Below are 16630 nucleotides of genomic sequence, written 5' to 3' on the forward strand. Positions count from 1 at the left end.
AACCATTTTCTGTCTGAAAGATGCACAAATCCCTATGTAGTGAGGTCTGATTGTACGCTTGGTTCTTTGTACATGTTCAAATATTATTTTTATTTTCTCCAAAGATGCCGGGACAGCTGGGGACCCCATGGCTGAACCTGGCTACAGTAATGAATTCCTGGTGGAAGATTTAATTCCTACGATAAAAGTCGCTATCCATGCTTCAAGGTAGTCTGAATAAATCCATTCTCCGTTATCCGTGGACTCCCCTGAATATGATGTTTGTAAAGCAGCACGGGCTCCATCATTTACACATGGGTATTATTAGGAAGAGCAAGCTTGGGAGAGGGTCTCTGTAACAAATTATTTGCAGTAACGGGCTTCCGTTAAATGAGTTTATTAATTTATTGCTCTGTACATGCCCACTTGCAGTATTAAATAACATACATTGCTTTAACTTTTAGGCTTCCCTCTGTGCTCTTCAGTCATGTGTGTGTGTATAGCGTATTATTATTTATTTTCATTGCCCTTGGATATGACACATAGCCACTGTCTGGATACAATTGTATTCAATCAAGAGAATAGAGCAAAGCTGCCTTGTATCCAATGGCAACAAAAAAGGATGGATCTGGGTGTGGTTTGATCTGATTGTGGGTGTGGCCTGTTGTGCTCCCTATTTTCAATTGGGAATATTGGCAGGTATGATAATAATGCAAATAAGTTGAAGCGCATTGTGACGATTATGTATATTGTTATTTACCCTTAATATTCAGGTATGACAATGTATATTGTATGTAACCTTGCAATGTAATCTCAATGTGTGCTTTGCTAGATGACATGAGTTTGAACCTATGTAAGTGTCAATAATCTGTTGAAATTAGCAAGACTAGGAAGAGATAAGCATCTCTGAGGAGTTTGAAGCCCCAAAGTTGTAAACCCCATCTAGCCAAGCAGAATGAGCAGCTAAACTCCAAAGGTGGAGGAGAGAGCTATGTTGAAAAGGATTTAAAATCTTCTGCCTTAGACAGTAACATGTGCATTTTCATGAGGGGGTCTATCAAGACTAAAATGTCCCATATTTTTCAATTATGTTCCCTCACAGCTGTATCTGGGACAGGCTGTGCGTTCGTGACACGCCTCATGTCTCAGTTATTGCAACAATTACTGCACCATATGTGTTTTTTGTTAAGTTGTTATTAAAGTTTATTTTTTATTTTTTTTAAGTGGACATAGAAGACAGGAAGCTAGACACTGACAGTTGATGAGATGTGTGTTGTTGCAGTGTAAGAAGCAGTTTTTAAGCTTTGATCTATAATAAAAACATTTTGTTTAACTTCAATACACCTGGATAATGTTCTGAATTATCTGATGTTAACAATATTTCCTCTCAATTGTTCACTCATATAAATTGAAGGTATAGAAAACGTTTGTACTTTGGAATACACATACTTTTCAACATTCCCAGTTTAAAAATTCGTTTTAGACCACACCAGAAACCCCTCAATCCTTGTCCCTGATCTAGCAGACCCCACCCTTAAATGGCTAAGCAAAAATATTCAGGTCATACCTATTTTCAATTAGGTAAAATGGATTTGTGTTACGCAGGTATTTGTGCGCAGTAGTTCTCCTTGAAGTTTAGTATTTTTCTTGTCCCGAGTAACCTTATAAACAACGTTGTCTTGCACACAGAATACTGCAATTCCTTTTACATAAGAAAAAATTTAAGGAGACCCTACGGCCTTATGATGTGAAGGACGTTATAGAGCAATATTCTGCTGGCCACTTGGATATGCTCTCTCGAATTAAATACCTCCAGTCAAGGTAAGATCAAAATGGGCTAAGAATGGAAAAACTTCTGTAAATTGTGGGGCTGATGTGAGTACGACCCCAGTTTGCATAGTGTATCTTCGGTGAAATTGCTCTGCCCATGCCCAGAAAAAGGGGCCACGCATATGTGCCCTGCAGATTTTGATTGATTCTGCCACTTACGCCAGCCTGCGCCGAGAGAGGCGAGATGAGGTGGGTGGGGGGCATTCTAAGGTAAGCCGAGGATGTAAGGTCGTGTTAGTGCAATTTGCGAATGGATGCAGATCCTTCTGGGTGAGACGGCCACATGCAGCGTCCGTGAGTGTTAAACACTTTGGAAACAGCTATACTGCCAGCAAATCACTAAATCCAATGAATTTTAGTGATCTGAATTGTCAGCCCAATGGGCTTTGTCTTTACTAAAATTACCATTTTAAAAAAATGACGGCAATGCAGCGAGAATTGCCGTTTTGTTGGAACCGCTGCTTAGGGAAGGGGCGGGCGAGCATAGGCTTGGTACAGTAAAGGAGGGTTCACTTAATTGCGGCTGAAGTAGACCTGTCAGAAGCCGCATGTCTTGTGGGTACTGGCGGACTGGTGCAATGATAAAATGATGACAATCAGCATCACTATAACCGCTTTGGATTTGCTAACTGTGTATTGACCCGTCTAGCTGATAGTACTTCATTTGCCGGCTGCTATATTATATGAAGACCAAGTCTTCTATTTATGTTACTGCATTGATATTTCCATTTGCGTCGTGAAAGAATATTTTTAAAGGGGAAAACTAGAGATGTTTGTGTTTTATTGAATTTGTATTTAATTAAACTGTATTTTGTATAGTAATTGCGACTTTCGCTTTTAGTAATAAGATTGTTAGGACACTAGTCTCTTGTGTATATATGACACGTCATTACTGTATTATATTGTATAGAAATAGGTAATGTGTCTGATTCATTAAGCAACGTAAATGCCGATACGTACCGTATTTTGCGTACAATTGCTCTGCACATGCCCAGGAACGGACTATACACCAGTGATCGCAATTGTATGCAATTCATCTTTGAACGCAAAAACAGTTCCGACTGCCTACAATATTATGGGCGGCACGGGGAAGGGAAGGGGTGTATGCACGTAGTCAATGTACAGTAAGGGCGTGCCAAGCTGGAGCGTATGCAACAGCGTCCGATTAAAACTCGGGGCATCTTTCAGGTACGTAATTTTCAGCCGTATCACTTGCACCAGCTACATGTAGGGTGTAAGTGTCATCACTTTCAATCAGCAATGATTAAGATTTGTTCTATAAATGTTTTTCATTGCTGATTATATTATGAACATGTATATTTAATAATTTAATCTTTTCTGTATGTTCTGAGGGAACTTTATATGCATTGTGCGCATCCAGCTTGTTGTGTCTGTCTACATATGACAAGTACTGTATGTAGTCAGAGCATACTTCGTATTCAACTAGAAACGTTTATTGAGATCCTCTCTTGTTGTATACGGGCGTACCTGCTTGCGTTTTCCATCTGTTTTAAAATAAAATGCAAATTGCATTTACTTTGATTTCCTTAATGAATCAGGCCCTGAATCTCTATACTATCTCTACGCTATAGGGCGTAAGTATATATACATGTTACTCCCGAAGTATAACTGGTGTATATGCTGGTGATGTACAGATGTGAGAGGTGTGCACACACAAATGTAATCTTTCATGTCTTTACTGCTTACATTTGGGGTGCAAATACACCACAGTGTACAGGGTGTGTAAAGTCTGGGATTATGGACCCCTGTGGCTGAAGAGCTGGAATGAGGGGGAAGGATATAAAAATTAACCCATGGAGGCAAAAAGTAGAAATCCAAGCCTGTGGGTTTAACTGTATTTTGCCAGTAAGGTTTGGGGAAACCTTTACTCAAATAGACCCATTATGTCATGATTTTAGGATTTCCTTCATCATGCAAAGCTGACTCAGCATAATTCCATGATGGAATTAATTGAGGTATTGTATGTAAACTGTATGTAAATTAACAGAATATCACTTACATAGGCTTCCCCCATCCTCCAGATCAGGAGGTACCATGATGCTTCTAATGGCCGGACAAGGAGATCCTCTATACATGACCTGTTGGGGCTCTGTTAAATGGGGGATGTTGAGCATTAAAAGGGTTTGTTAAAAAGACCAGGTTATGTGAGGGATTCTTCTCTAAGAGGAATAGAAGCACAGAATAATTCACTAGGACCTATGAGGTTGGAAAAATCCATTGCTCGATCTGTCAAGGAATGACGTTGATTTCTTCAAGAACAGCAGAGTTACTTTTCTGATTGTTCAAAATAACTGTTTATTATAGTTTATTTTGTTCCTTTTTCCTCTCCAGAATTGATATGGTTTTCGCTCCAGGTCCCCTTTCTACACCCAAACATAAGAAGCCCCAGAAAGGAATGGGCAGTCTTGGTGGAGGATACAGCTATCCATCCCAGCAATCTCCAAGGTGAGGTATAGACAACATGAAGCTGTCATTCCTTTGATTCTGTTCATGTAACTCCTGGGATGACTTGCATTACGTGGACAGTATTCAGAATAACACGTAAATATAAGTGTTTTATAGAAGTCTTTGTGTTAAATAGCAGTGTTCCAATGTATGTGAGAAGCTTTGTTCAAAAGTTATTGGTTTGGAAAAGCCAAACGATTTTGGAGATAGTAGAATGTTATGGTAGATTCACCCATGTATATCATTGGAATGGTATTATAATTGCATATAATTGCCATATTTGCATCAAAGACCATAACTTGCCTATTTTCACCGAGTACGGTTCTTTCTCTCTGCTATACCATTTTCTTGAGAGTCGTCTGGAACTTTTTTGAAGATGGCTTATGGCTTAACACTTTGTGTATTCAGTCCAATTATCGTCACGTAGTATATTTAGCATCCTGCCAAACTAGTTGCCTACTTAAGATATTCTTTGAGATTCTTCACTACTTGATCCTTGTTCTGAATCCGGTAGATTATTTTGTAGATGAGCAAAGTTTTAGCCAAATGTCACGCCAATCAAGTTTTACGGATGTTTCTCAGATGTGCAAAGTTCTGGTTGTAGAATCTTCGAGTTGAAGTTTTGCTTTTGCTATTCTGTAATCTGTATTTGCAAACTTGTATTTTTTAGAATTTATGGTAAATGAATAGAGCTGGAACAACAGTAGTCTTTTCAATATGCCGTGTATAGGACCCAGCTCTATGGTGCTGTGGGTGTTTGAGCACCCTCAATATTTGTGCTGCCGCTGCCAATAACCATTGCTACGCATGGTATTTTTTCACTTTTATGGGACAGTGGGGAAAAATTTGCTGCGTGGTATGGTTGGAGTAGGATTGGGAACACTTAAGGCCAACAAATTTTACTAATCTCAACTGTAGTGTATCTTGAATGCTTATTGGTCCAAACATATCCAGATGTTGCAAGTTCAGAATATCAGGACTATGATGTATTTTGTATTAGAGCTGTAGTACCTCTGTTATACCAGAGGTGCTGCTCTTGTGAACCTTTTGCGCATGAATCTCACCTGCAGGAGTTATCCTTCTGCCCTTGACACATCACCTGCTTCACTGACTTTATATTCACACCCCAAACTCTGTACCTTGCTGGTCATTGATCGTTTCCCATGATCAATTGTCTGCTGTGTTCCAGCTATTTTGATCTTATGTTCCTCTACCACTTCCAGCTCACAATTTGTCTGCATTTCCCATAATTAACTTCACCTGTGTCTACATTGTTTGTAAGTGTCCAGCTTCCCTGCTGTTCTGTGTGTTTTTCAGACACTGTTATTTCAGGTAGGTAACGTCTTTCCGACACGAAAATGTAGTCAGGCTAATTGCAGACACTTCAATTGTGTAGACAAATGGACAATGTCTTCAGTGTGATTAGCGACATTCATTATGTTGCCAATCACATTGCTGACATTAAAAGACCAATGCCGCCGGGTCCGGGGTATAGTGGCATTGGTCTTTTAATGTGGGCAATGTGATTGGCAACATAATGAATGTCGCTAATCACACTGAAGACATTGTGCACTTGTCACACAATGGAAGTGTCTGCACTTAGCTTGCCGTCATTTTTTGTGTTGGCAGGTTAAGTGTCGACGTTTACAGTGTCAGAAAAATGTACATCACTGGTTATTTCATATATATCCTGCCATACCCTGATTGTGCTTTTCTTTATCCTGCTGTGCTGGAGAAGACCCTGTTATTTCATATAAAACCTGCCATTTCCTGATTTTGTTTTTGTTTATCCTGCTATTCCGGACTAGTGACTGTTTTTCTTTATCTTACTATCCTGGCTTAGATACTGTTTTTTGAGTTTTGCTGCGCTCCAATCTTCATCCTTAGGGTTCCACTATTCTGTGCTACTGTCTCTTGTACAGAAATATACATTCAATCTTTTCACCTGCTCCTGACTCCTCAGCAATCACTGTAAACACACAGTAATCCCTAACCCAAGGGAGGTAAAGTTCTGCTACTGCTGTTTTTTTTTCGAAAACATTTCCTTGTCATTTCCCTTTGGAGCCTCTGACGCGTTTCATCATCTGACTGAGCTGATCAAACTTGATACCGTTGATGCCTTATTGCTTAAGGTTCCTTTATCTTACTTGTCAGCGCCACATATAGATGCTGTTCATATATCTGTCCTGCTTGGTTGTGTTGGCTGCTTCTTTGCACTTCAGTTGGTACAATTTATCCTTCTGCTAGAGAGTGAATCTGTTTTGTGTCAATGCAGCTGTGAGCCTTGAATGTCACAAATTGCCTTCCTATTAGAAGTTTTTACTAACAGGTTGCTTTCAAGACTAGGTACATATTGTACATTTATTACTGGTATAACAGAGCCTGAGCAGTGTAGGTACCTTTCCTCTATTCCTTCTGAGGTCGTGTTCTGTCCACCAGCTACAGTAACCATCTTACATTGGTCAAGGTGAGAGAAGAAGCTTTTCTCATATCATATCATATGATTCGTGTCTTTGTAGACAATATAAGGTGTGTCCTTCATTGACATATATACGCCCTCACATATGTTAAAAGCAGCCTCAATACCTGATCCGTTTTCATCCTCTTTTGACTTTCTTTTTATTATTTTGCTTCTTCGGGCTGATTTATTCCAGCTTTCCAAACTTGACAGCCGATCAGGTTTTTTATCATAAAAAAGCTCAATTTTTTGTCTTCAATCCTAATTCTTCTCTGGGCCCAGTATATGTTTGTGTTAATGCACAAGCTTGCCCTTTAAATATTCTTACATTAGCTCATCATCTAATCGAGCATCAAATGTGGTCACAGTCAAATTACAGCTGTTTGGGAGACCACGAAGGACAAATTCCTCTATATGGAAGTCGTATGTTTCTTCCACAACCCAACATGGATGCACTACCATTTCTGGTCCTTAATCAGCTTAGTTTGATATATTTTCTGATTAAATACAGTTTATAGATGAGATTTGCTCTTTCGTGCACTTTCTGTAAATTCTCATTTGCATATATGCACAATTGGATAATCATTTACGCTAAGGGGGGATGATATTTTGGCTTTCTCAGTTCAATCATCTGGAAATGGAGTAGACCTGTCCTCTTGTGTATAATTTCAGTTCAACTACGAATTTCATTGAGTTGCTTATAATAGCCATTTTTCTTAAGCTTACGACTTTCACTGTTGGCTCGAGCCCTTAAGCTGTTAGCAGCAGACAATTCATTAACTGTCCAGGCATTTTGATGTTAAAGAAGACTTTAATTTTAAATGATAGAGCTTCTTAAACTGCTGAAACACTCATCTTGTCAACTATCAGTTTCTAGTTTCCTGTATTTTTCACTGTTGTTGAAACTTTATTAACATCTTAACAAAACTAAACAACACATACAGTACAGTAGTTGTTATAATAAGAATATGAATACATTCTAAAAAGGCCTCTTTTATGCAGCTTTCAAAGGGGTCACTAAGATATTTGGACGGCTGACTCACCTGTTTTACATTTTGCTGTTATATTTTATAAATTATTTTTGTTATTGAAGCATGAAAATGTTCAGATGATAGTTACTGAATATAATGTTAGACATGATTTATTAAAGAAAGCAGTGTGATAGATCTTACCAGGGTGCATAAGTTCAAAGCAAGGTACCGTATTTGCATAGATTATATAATGATAGATATAAAAAAATGAGGTATCTTGGGGGTATACATGAACACATATTTTAATACCACCTATTTATATGTCTATGTCTGATGTAAGCACCCATTGTATTGTTTTTTTTGTCCTCAATGACATCCACATGAAAGAGGGAATAGGCTAAAACAAATAGCCTATAGCCGAAAGAGAAAAAGGCCACATGCGATACAAAATGCATCAAAATATATCTGTGTAAAGGGCATACACCCAACTTGTTTTCTGTGTTTTTAGGCACGACCCCTATGGGTCCAAAGCTTCAGATTTCGAAGACCAAAGTATGATGGGAAAATTTGTGAAAGTGGAAAGACAGGTACAGTATTCTCTCAACATCCAAAATAATGTCCGATATTTCTAGAAGGACCTAAAATGATGCCTGGAAACATGGTGAAATTTTGTTCTAAACATTATTTCAAAGATTAATTCCTATATTTATAATCCTGCTTTTCTGTCCTTTAATAAATTATACATATGGGTGATGGTAAAGCACTTCCAAATTACTTACGCAAACAGTTCCACCAGTCGGCTGCTCCCGATCTTACCAGATCAGGGCGGTCATGTGGCAAAAGTCCTCCAGCTAGTCTACCTTGCCTATCACTGCTCTATATCATAAAACTTCAGAAATAGTCCCTCTAAAAACCTATTGTAAACCTTGGCCATGAGATAAGTTCAGTCATCTAGAGGTCCACTGAGAGGGCAGCTTGGTAATAACCCAGGGCATAGCTATCAGACCCTAAGCCTGTCTGTCAACGAAGCGCCCTCATACAATGTTATACCATCCAACCAATTAGAAGTCAAAATATTGGATATTCATATATTTTGTATATTTATATATTTTGGACTGCATATTTACAATAGTGTAATTTTACTCTTCTTTTGCAGGTCACTGAATGTATCCAATTTTAATTTTTTTCCTAATGGTTTCTAAACAATGTTTGCTATTAATGTACTTGTTACCTGTGAACCTCGGTACCTAGTTACTCAGTAATGAGGGGAATAACACGATCTTAAATTAAGAGCTGCCCGAACTGCTCTCTTCACACGTCTCTGATAAACCATGTTTTGAGTCAAAGTCGGATACCTGTTATGAGAGCTTAGTGCAACTCATATATCACTATGTCTGAGCCCTGTTTGATACCCTGCCACTTATTATGCACTTGAGCAATCAGAAGATAATCAGAGATGTTTATATATAGTACTTTGGCAGTGGGCAAAATTGCAAAACTCTACTGTAAATGGAAATCATTAAAATTGGTCTGTTTTCTCCTACAAGGCATGGGAATGGGGTTAGGCTTCGTTCCATAATCTGAAAAACCGCCAAACCTGGGCAGACAGAGGATATTCATGTATTCTTGGCTGCCAAACTTTTCCCGCTTTCCCCCTGGCAGCTGTAATGGCTTGCATGCTCACCGGGCTACATCACAGTGGCTACATGTCATTGTCAGATGTGAGCTTCTTTATCAACTGGCAGCGTCAGTCATTGTGGTGCTGCTAGCTGATGGCAGGGCTACCATGGCTGGATGCTATATATGCAGAGTGGTAAGTTTCAGCCCGAGTGGGGGAGGGAGCTAGAGACAGGGTTTAATAAATTGTAATACTTTTAAATGAATTGAAAAAAAACAGAACTTTAATTAATATTTAGCTAAGTTTTGACAGGTTCACTTTTGAACCAGTAATTCTAAGACTGCAGCTGTTAAATTCATTAACAGCCAGTGACACAAGTACTGCCCGTTCAGTGGTTGCTGTTTGCGATATACATAAACTGGATATTTCTCTTACTAAGCCACTAAATAGAGGACATCTTTGCTGCTGCATTGGATAAATAGGCTAAAACAGCTACTGCTACTACTGAGATGAGCAGCGTAATAAAGAACTGAGCACATTGAGTTATAATTACTTATTTGTGACAAATATACGTAGACTTCAAGCTGCAACTCTTTTCAGACAGGGGCAGCAGAGGAAAACGCAGGATTTGTAGAGGGGGGTTTCCACACCATGCCGTCAGTGGGCGTGACCAGCATGCATGGAGGCGGGGCTATAATATTAGACCATGCTTGGCTGCTCTCCAACTCTTCCTATCCCCATAATATACATGGGCAATGCTGCATGCACTACTGTTGGGTGCACGCAGCTCTCCCTTTTCAAGCAGAGTCGTGTGAAGCGGGGGCAGGGTCCAGCCACCTCAATTATACAGTGCCCCAGGCTTGGAGGGGGGTTTCCAGGCACTAGGAAACCCACGCTCAGTTTTCCTACTTTGACCTCAGTTAGGGTATAACCTGCATTCCATTACAGTATTTTAGGCTTTCTAATAAGGCAATAAGGCATGACTTTTGTGTACTGATATACATTTATTGTAAAGATAATTTTAATTCATTTGGGATCATTAAAGTTCTATCTGTAGATATGACAAGTTCCAAACTCGAATCTTGTGTCAGTATGGACAGGGTCAGAACCAATCAATTTGGGATAACTTTTGCTGCACTGGATCCAGAAGACTCACTGATCCAATCTTTAATATACTTATTAATATACCTTCCATTATGGACTATTCTACTCCTCATAAATTCCTGTCTACCTGTGTTTTGGCCTTGACCCATTATATGAATCATACATGTAATACATGAATAAACAAAAACATATATTTCTACATATCTAATTAAGTAAATATTATGTTTCTTTATTGCATTGCTAGATCATTTTAAGTAAGTAGCTTACATGTTCACGTTGTGTCCATACACTATATAAATCTTCCATAATTTTTGTGGCAGGTCCAGGACATGGAGAAGAAATTGGATTTTCTGGTTGATATGCACATGCAACATATGGACCAGTTACAGGTCCAGGTAACAGAGTACTACCCGCTTAGAGAGCCGATGGTGGAGGAAAAGGAAGACGAGAGCAGGTATTCCGATGTTGGGAGAGTCATCTACAACTATACCGAGTCTTGCTCCCATGGCAACCCCTACAATTTGCACCAAGTTTCTTTTAATAAAATGGATCAATATGATTTCTTTGAAAACTACCCTGTGGATTTTTCTGCACCCATGCCTTTTAATGGTGAAAACTGTTCCAGGAGGACAATGTCCTCTTCACCTAATTACACGGAAAGGCCAACAGATTTGCCTATTCAGACTTTGATAGACACTCGGGTCAACTTCCGACACGAAGGGGAGATGGCAAACCCTTACAACGAAAGGATCTCCCCAATACATAGAAGAAGTTGTACAAGAGACAGTGACACCCCGTTATCCCTTCTTTCGGTTAACCATGATGAACTTCAAAGGTCTCCAAGCGGTTTCAGTATTTCCCAAGAAAAAGAAGACTTTAATTTCGGCCCAAACGGATCAACGTGGATGAGAGATAAACGTTATTTAGCAGAAGGCGAGACGGATACAGACACGGACCCTTTTACACCTAGTGGCCCCATGACTTTGTCGTCGACAGGAGACGGTATCTCAGATTCAGCATGGACACCTTCTAAACCTGTTTAAAACTAGCGGTCGAGGGATTTACCTTTTCATACATTGTACGAATTCTTTGTATAAGTCATTATACACTTTCCAAAGTCGAATAGTTGAAAAACGCCGCCGACTACACAGAAATGCATGTTTAACCCTGTAGTCAGGACATCACATGATTTTTTTTCTCACTTTTGGTTGGCTTACCACTAAAATGAAACAGCATTTAGATTCCAGCATGACTTGCATGCGTTTACATGATATAAATGTTAGAAAAATCTATCTATTGATATGGCACATAACTATCCTATGGGTGGATCTATGCAGAAGAAAGCTTGGTTGTGATCATCTTCCATCATAATCATTAGACTTTTATTTTTTATTGAGATGCGTTCGGTAAGACTCGACAATTTCTCATTTTTTATATTATTATCTAAAGGGGTTTTTTACATGCGGATAACTTTCACTCATTGACTTGTGCATGGCCTCCTATAACATTTGCTAAATACGTTGTTTAAGTTTGTTGCTTTGGAATATAATGCAGTTTTGCAATGTTCTCCACCTTGGATACAGTTGTGTTCACAGAGCAACTTTGTGTCGTATCCAAGGGAAACTCATAGAAGCAATACTGTCCGCTTATATAAGTTTGTTGCTGGAAAAAGGTAAAGCAATGTATTTAGTAAAAGTCATTGGAGGGTATGCTACGCAAAGCCAATTAATCATGCTTGCCTACTCTCCCAGAATGTCTGAGAGACTCCGCAATTCCAAGAGAGGAGGTGTCCTCATCCTCTGTACAGTGAGGAAGCGATTTGCTGCATTGCGCAAGAGTGGGCCGGTCTGATGATGCGAATTGTGTCATCATGACCCTCCCCAACTGCGCAGTGGTTTAATTTATTGCGCAGTGGGGGATAGGCCCATAATGATGCTAATCACGTCATCACGGCCCCCCACACTTACCACCAGAGGGGAGATCTAACGAGTAGGCAAGTATGAAATAAACTAAAGTTATCGGAATGTGAAACACCCCCATTAATAAGGTTTAGCATCTTCATCTTCATTCCAATATACCAAAAAAGCACTAGACCACATATTTATATATATATTTATTTTATTTAGCTTGTGATGGAACAACTGATTGTTGATTAGTTACTAACCCACTTAAATTTATTTTTAGATATGCCAAGCAAAAATCTAATTTATATTACAAAAAAAAAACCACACACAAATATTTTCCTTGTGGTCTGAAGTTTACATGTATATTATTAAAAGGGGAGCTATCCTGTTTGTTATGTTATTAGATATTAAAATATAACAACTTCATTATTAAAAATGTAATAGGTTTGGGTATATATCGAATGATTCTGCAGTACCATCTTACAGACAGCAGGTGTCACTATTACTGCGAAGTCTTCAGCTGATGTCAAAACCTCTCATAGATAGTAACAGCGCCACCTGCAGGTTGTAAGGATGCATTGCAAACTAGCAAAATACAATGTTTACAAAAATGTTATCCAATGTTGCAACAGGTTTAGCAACCTGCTGTGGGACTACAAGTCCCATCATGATTTGCCTCTAGCAGTCTTAGGTAAGCTGTGACTATCTTGCTGCCATTGAAGTACAAGTCCCAGCATGCTTTGCCAGCCTATAGCAGTGTAAAAGCTGAAGAGCAACATTTTGCGTAGCTGGGTTTTAGCGTAACCTTAACTTTTTAACACCCAAGGAGAGTCATACAACATATAGCATTTTCAAAAGGGATTGTTCCATTTATGTCATGGGGCTGGGGATTGTTAAGAATGAAACCACCTTACATTCAACAGGAGTTGTCTTCTGTCTTCACCCAACACCAGATGAAAAAGTTTCCTCCATGGATTGATGGAACAGCTGCAAAAGTCATTTAAATATACACTAGTTTGATTGGTATGATGCATGTATTAAATCACACTACTTGGGATATTATAATTGCTAACTGGACTATTAAAAGCCTGTATTCATCCCATATAATTACATATGCATGAGTGGCAATAAGGTGCTACTAAGGTGTCCGCGGTGCATCGCAAAGGGTGCTTTCAAAGCACCGCGAATGCTCACACTGTACACACACTCGCTGTGAGCACGGGACGGTCTTTATATGCAAGGCAAATCTACAAGCAGTGTCGCCTTGTATCTAAAGACTGCATGGCGTTAATAGAGAGTACCCATGCAAAGGGAACTGTATATTAACGGTCACACCGCGTTGAAAGTCCCCTGTAAGGCAGACGCCCTATTGGCGCCTGTGTGTTCGAGCAGTTAGATCGATACCAGCATTTATCAGTTTTTCATAAAATGGATTTCAATTTATTTCATTTACAACATGTTTTTTTCGTTTGTTCTTTTAAAAAAATAAATGCAAAAGACCTCAATTGAAAAAAAACAAAAAAACAAAAACAAACTGGTAAATATATGAAAAAGATTCATAATTGTGAGGGTCCATTAACAAAAATGCGATTGTCATGAATCTTGGACACATGAAAACCAGATTAATTTTGCTTGGAATAGGGAAAAAGGAAAGTCAGCAAGTATGTTTGTAATATACAACAACCTACCTAGAACAGTGATGGGAAAGAAAGAGACACTTATCTGTAAGATATCAGCAGGCATTTTATACAAGTGTTACCAGCTGTAACTAACAAATCTGACCATAAAGCCGGAAGGAGCTGGCGGACATAGGTGAAATCTCCGATGGCCGAATGTCGCCTGTTACCCATCACTACCCTAAACCCTAGCTGTGGAATTAATGGCCCTTGAGGAGGGGTAGAACATTGTATCGCCGGGCCCTATAGTAAACTTTGGGGAGCCGCTTCAGCCACCCCCGCTCTGTTCTGCGCGAAAGTGGATCCGGCACATTGGCACCTAAGCCTCAGTCTGGGGAATTGATTGGGCCTGCCCATGGCTCAGTCCCCCTCCAGGCCCAATAGCGGCTGTCTTTATCTCCTACTGTTGACCATTTCACATTTGGCTGTGGGAGCATCTAGTGGTGAATATGATTAGCTAATCAAAGCTTTGGTGTTAATCACCTTCGCTTGAGACATCAGATGCCCGCTTTTTGATTCTCCCGTACCTTGTTGGGATTTCGGAGGAACAACAATGTACATTAGAATTCAACAGAATCCACATGAAAAATGCAGCATATACAAAATAGACCACATTGCTCCGTCTCCAAACTGCAGATGTGTTATGTATCTCAACATCTTTTCTTTCAGTGCAAACTTAATATGGTTTTCATGAGCTGAAATACCTGACAACTGTCTCTATTATCTAGTTCTAAAATGTACTGGAATGTTATAATGTAAAGCACTGTATAACTTTTGAATATGTTTATGACTATCTCACATACAATGTACACCAGTGATGGGCAAGGGGTAGCCTGAGGGCCACATGCAACTCCACCACCACCACGCTCAGCCTCCTACTGCTTCGGGCCTTTTTTTTATTTATGCCCTGCCGAACTTAGCCCCCGTCCTCGGATTAGTGTCCTAAAGCAGAGAATTAGAATGGATTTGATTGTGATTCCTGCTTAAAGCAAGGTAAGGGATATTTAGGACGGCTTTGATATGCTCCAGTCTTCTGCAAAGTTTTTGTTTGTTTTCCGTTTCACTTACTCTTGTGAACAGGCATTTTCTATCATGGACACATTAAAAACAGGTTCACTGGTGGATATCTCTCTGCAGAATTGCATTGTGCCTAACCCAACCTTCCATCTAACTTCCAAACGGGTCATCCAGCAGTCGCATTGAAATGTCAGTTGTTTGTTATAGTTTGTTGCACTTTATCTTACTTTAAAATTCCTGCTGATATGGTATTACAGAATTGTGTCTTGCTCTGATTAAATGTAGTTTTAACTTATTACCGAGAGGAAGGACAAAGGGCCCCAAGTGCTACCCTTGAATTGTATCAGATTGCCTATCACTGGTGTACACGCTTAACAAAGCTTCATGAACGCTATTAACTTACAGGAAATACAGTTTTCAGATTTTATTTTTCAGGTTTTTTTTTATTTTATTTTTTGTCTCGATAGCTTCAGACTTTTTGCTTTAACTTTTTTTTCCACCTTGATTCTGTACAGTTTAATGTAATTTTTTCCTATTCTTTTTATTTTGTCTTACCAAGAATATTGTACGTGTTCTGTCTTGAAGGTCAAACACATTTTTCAAGATCATAAGCCAAGACTCTGTGAGCTATTGTTTCATTATCACCAGGCTGGTTTTCTTCACTGCAATATCTTTGGTTTTGAAATGAGACGCTAGATACATTCCGGATAACCTCAGGGCATTCTCTTTATATGGGTAAAGGGTCAGAAGTTCCTCGATCCTCTGTGCTGGGAATAGCACACGGCCATTGAAGGCATTGTGTCTTTTACAATGCCTCTTAAAAGATCACACTTCTAGGAAATTTACGTGAAGAGATAATATAGCTTCAATTTATTACAATCGTTCTGGTAGATACAGTTCTAGGGAATGGATTTGGACCTCTTTTGGGATGATTGATGGGAATTAAATTCAAGGGGGATCTGTCGCCCATTTCTGCTCTTCTCCTGTGACCAGACTAGAAATCATAGAAGAGCTCTGAAATGTTCTCTCTGGTGCCTGAATTATTGTGAATTAAATTAAAGCTTTTTAGTAAAACAGCTTCATCCGATTGGACATGTGCTGCAGACTGGTCACAAGGGTACTCTGTTGAGATTGATGTCTATCTAGATAACCAGGGTTCTCAGTTCTCAAAATTTGGGGATTACAGAAAAGAGGGGCTCCCAGATCTTGGGAAAAAATAAATGGGAAAGGACATTGTGTTCCACTGTGGTATATGATGTATATTTAGGGCATGTTTCTATTCTGGACCTCAATTAGAATTGAGCTTAATTTTGCTGCACGTAAAATGCAGGACACAAAATCGTGCTGGTTATTTTGAGTGGCACGATATGTGTGTATGTAGGATCGTGGCGGCCTCTAGGCTCAAAACTCTGCATAGTAGACAAGTCAGTCAACATCATCATCCACTTGATACAACATGATTGAAGCACCATATGGTTAAAATTAAACATGCTCCCCCGGAACATCAAGTACTCCTTTGTGGTGGTCCAATTTCATTAAGGAAAGGGTTCCAATTTCACTAAGGAAGGGTTCTGAAAGGAGGGACCATTCTATGGTATGATGGAGTG

The 16630-nt window shown here is 39.3% G+C and overlaps 1 protein-coding gene across 1 annotated transcript in view; it reads left to right on the plus strand.

The window, feature by feature from the left end:
- The window catches only part of KCNQ3 (potassium voltage-gated channel subfamily Q member 3), a 150028-nt gene extending 134504 nt beyond the window's left edge, over positions 1 to 15524 (plus strand). The window contains exons 11-15 of the mRNA XM_075211700.1: positions 105 to 207; positions 1669 to 1800; positions 4162 to 4275; positions 8213 to 8291; positions 10747 to 15524. Of these exons, the coding sequence (XP_075067801.1) occupies positions 105 to 207; positions 1669 to 1800; positions 4162 to 4275; positions 8213 to 8291; positions 10747 to 11469 (1151 nt within the window). The 3' untranslated portion in view covers positions 11470 to 15524. The remainder of the gene's footprint in view (positions 1 to 104; positions 208 to 1668; positions 1801 to 4161; positions 4276 to 8212; positions 8292 to 10746) is intronic.
- Positions 15525 to 16630: the final 1106 nt, after the last annotated feature.

Source organism: Mixophyes fleayi, chromosome 5 (assembly GCF_038048845.1).
Source record: "Mixophyes fleayi isolate aMixFle1 chromosome 5, aMixFle1.hap1, whole genome shotgun sequence".
NCBI classification, from domain to species: domain Eukaryota; kingdom Metazoa; phylum Chordata; class Amphibia; order Anura; family Limnodynastidae; genus Mixophyes; species Mixophyes fleayi.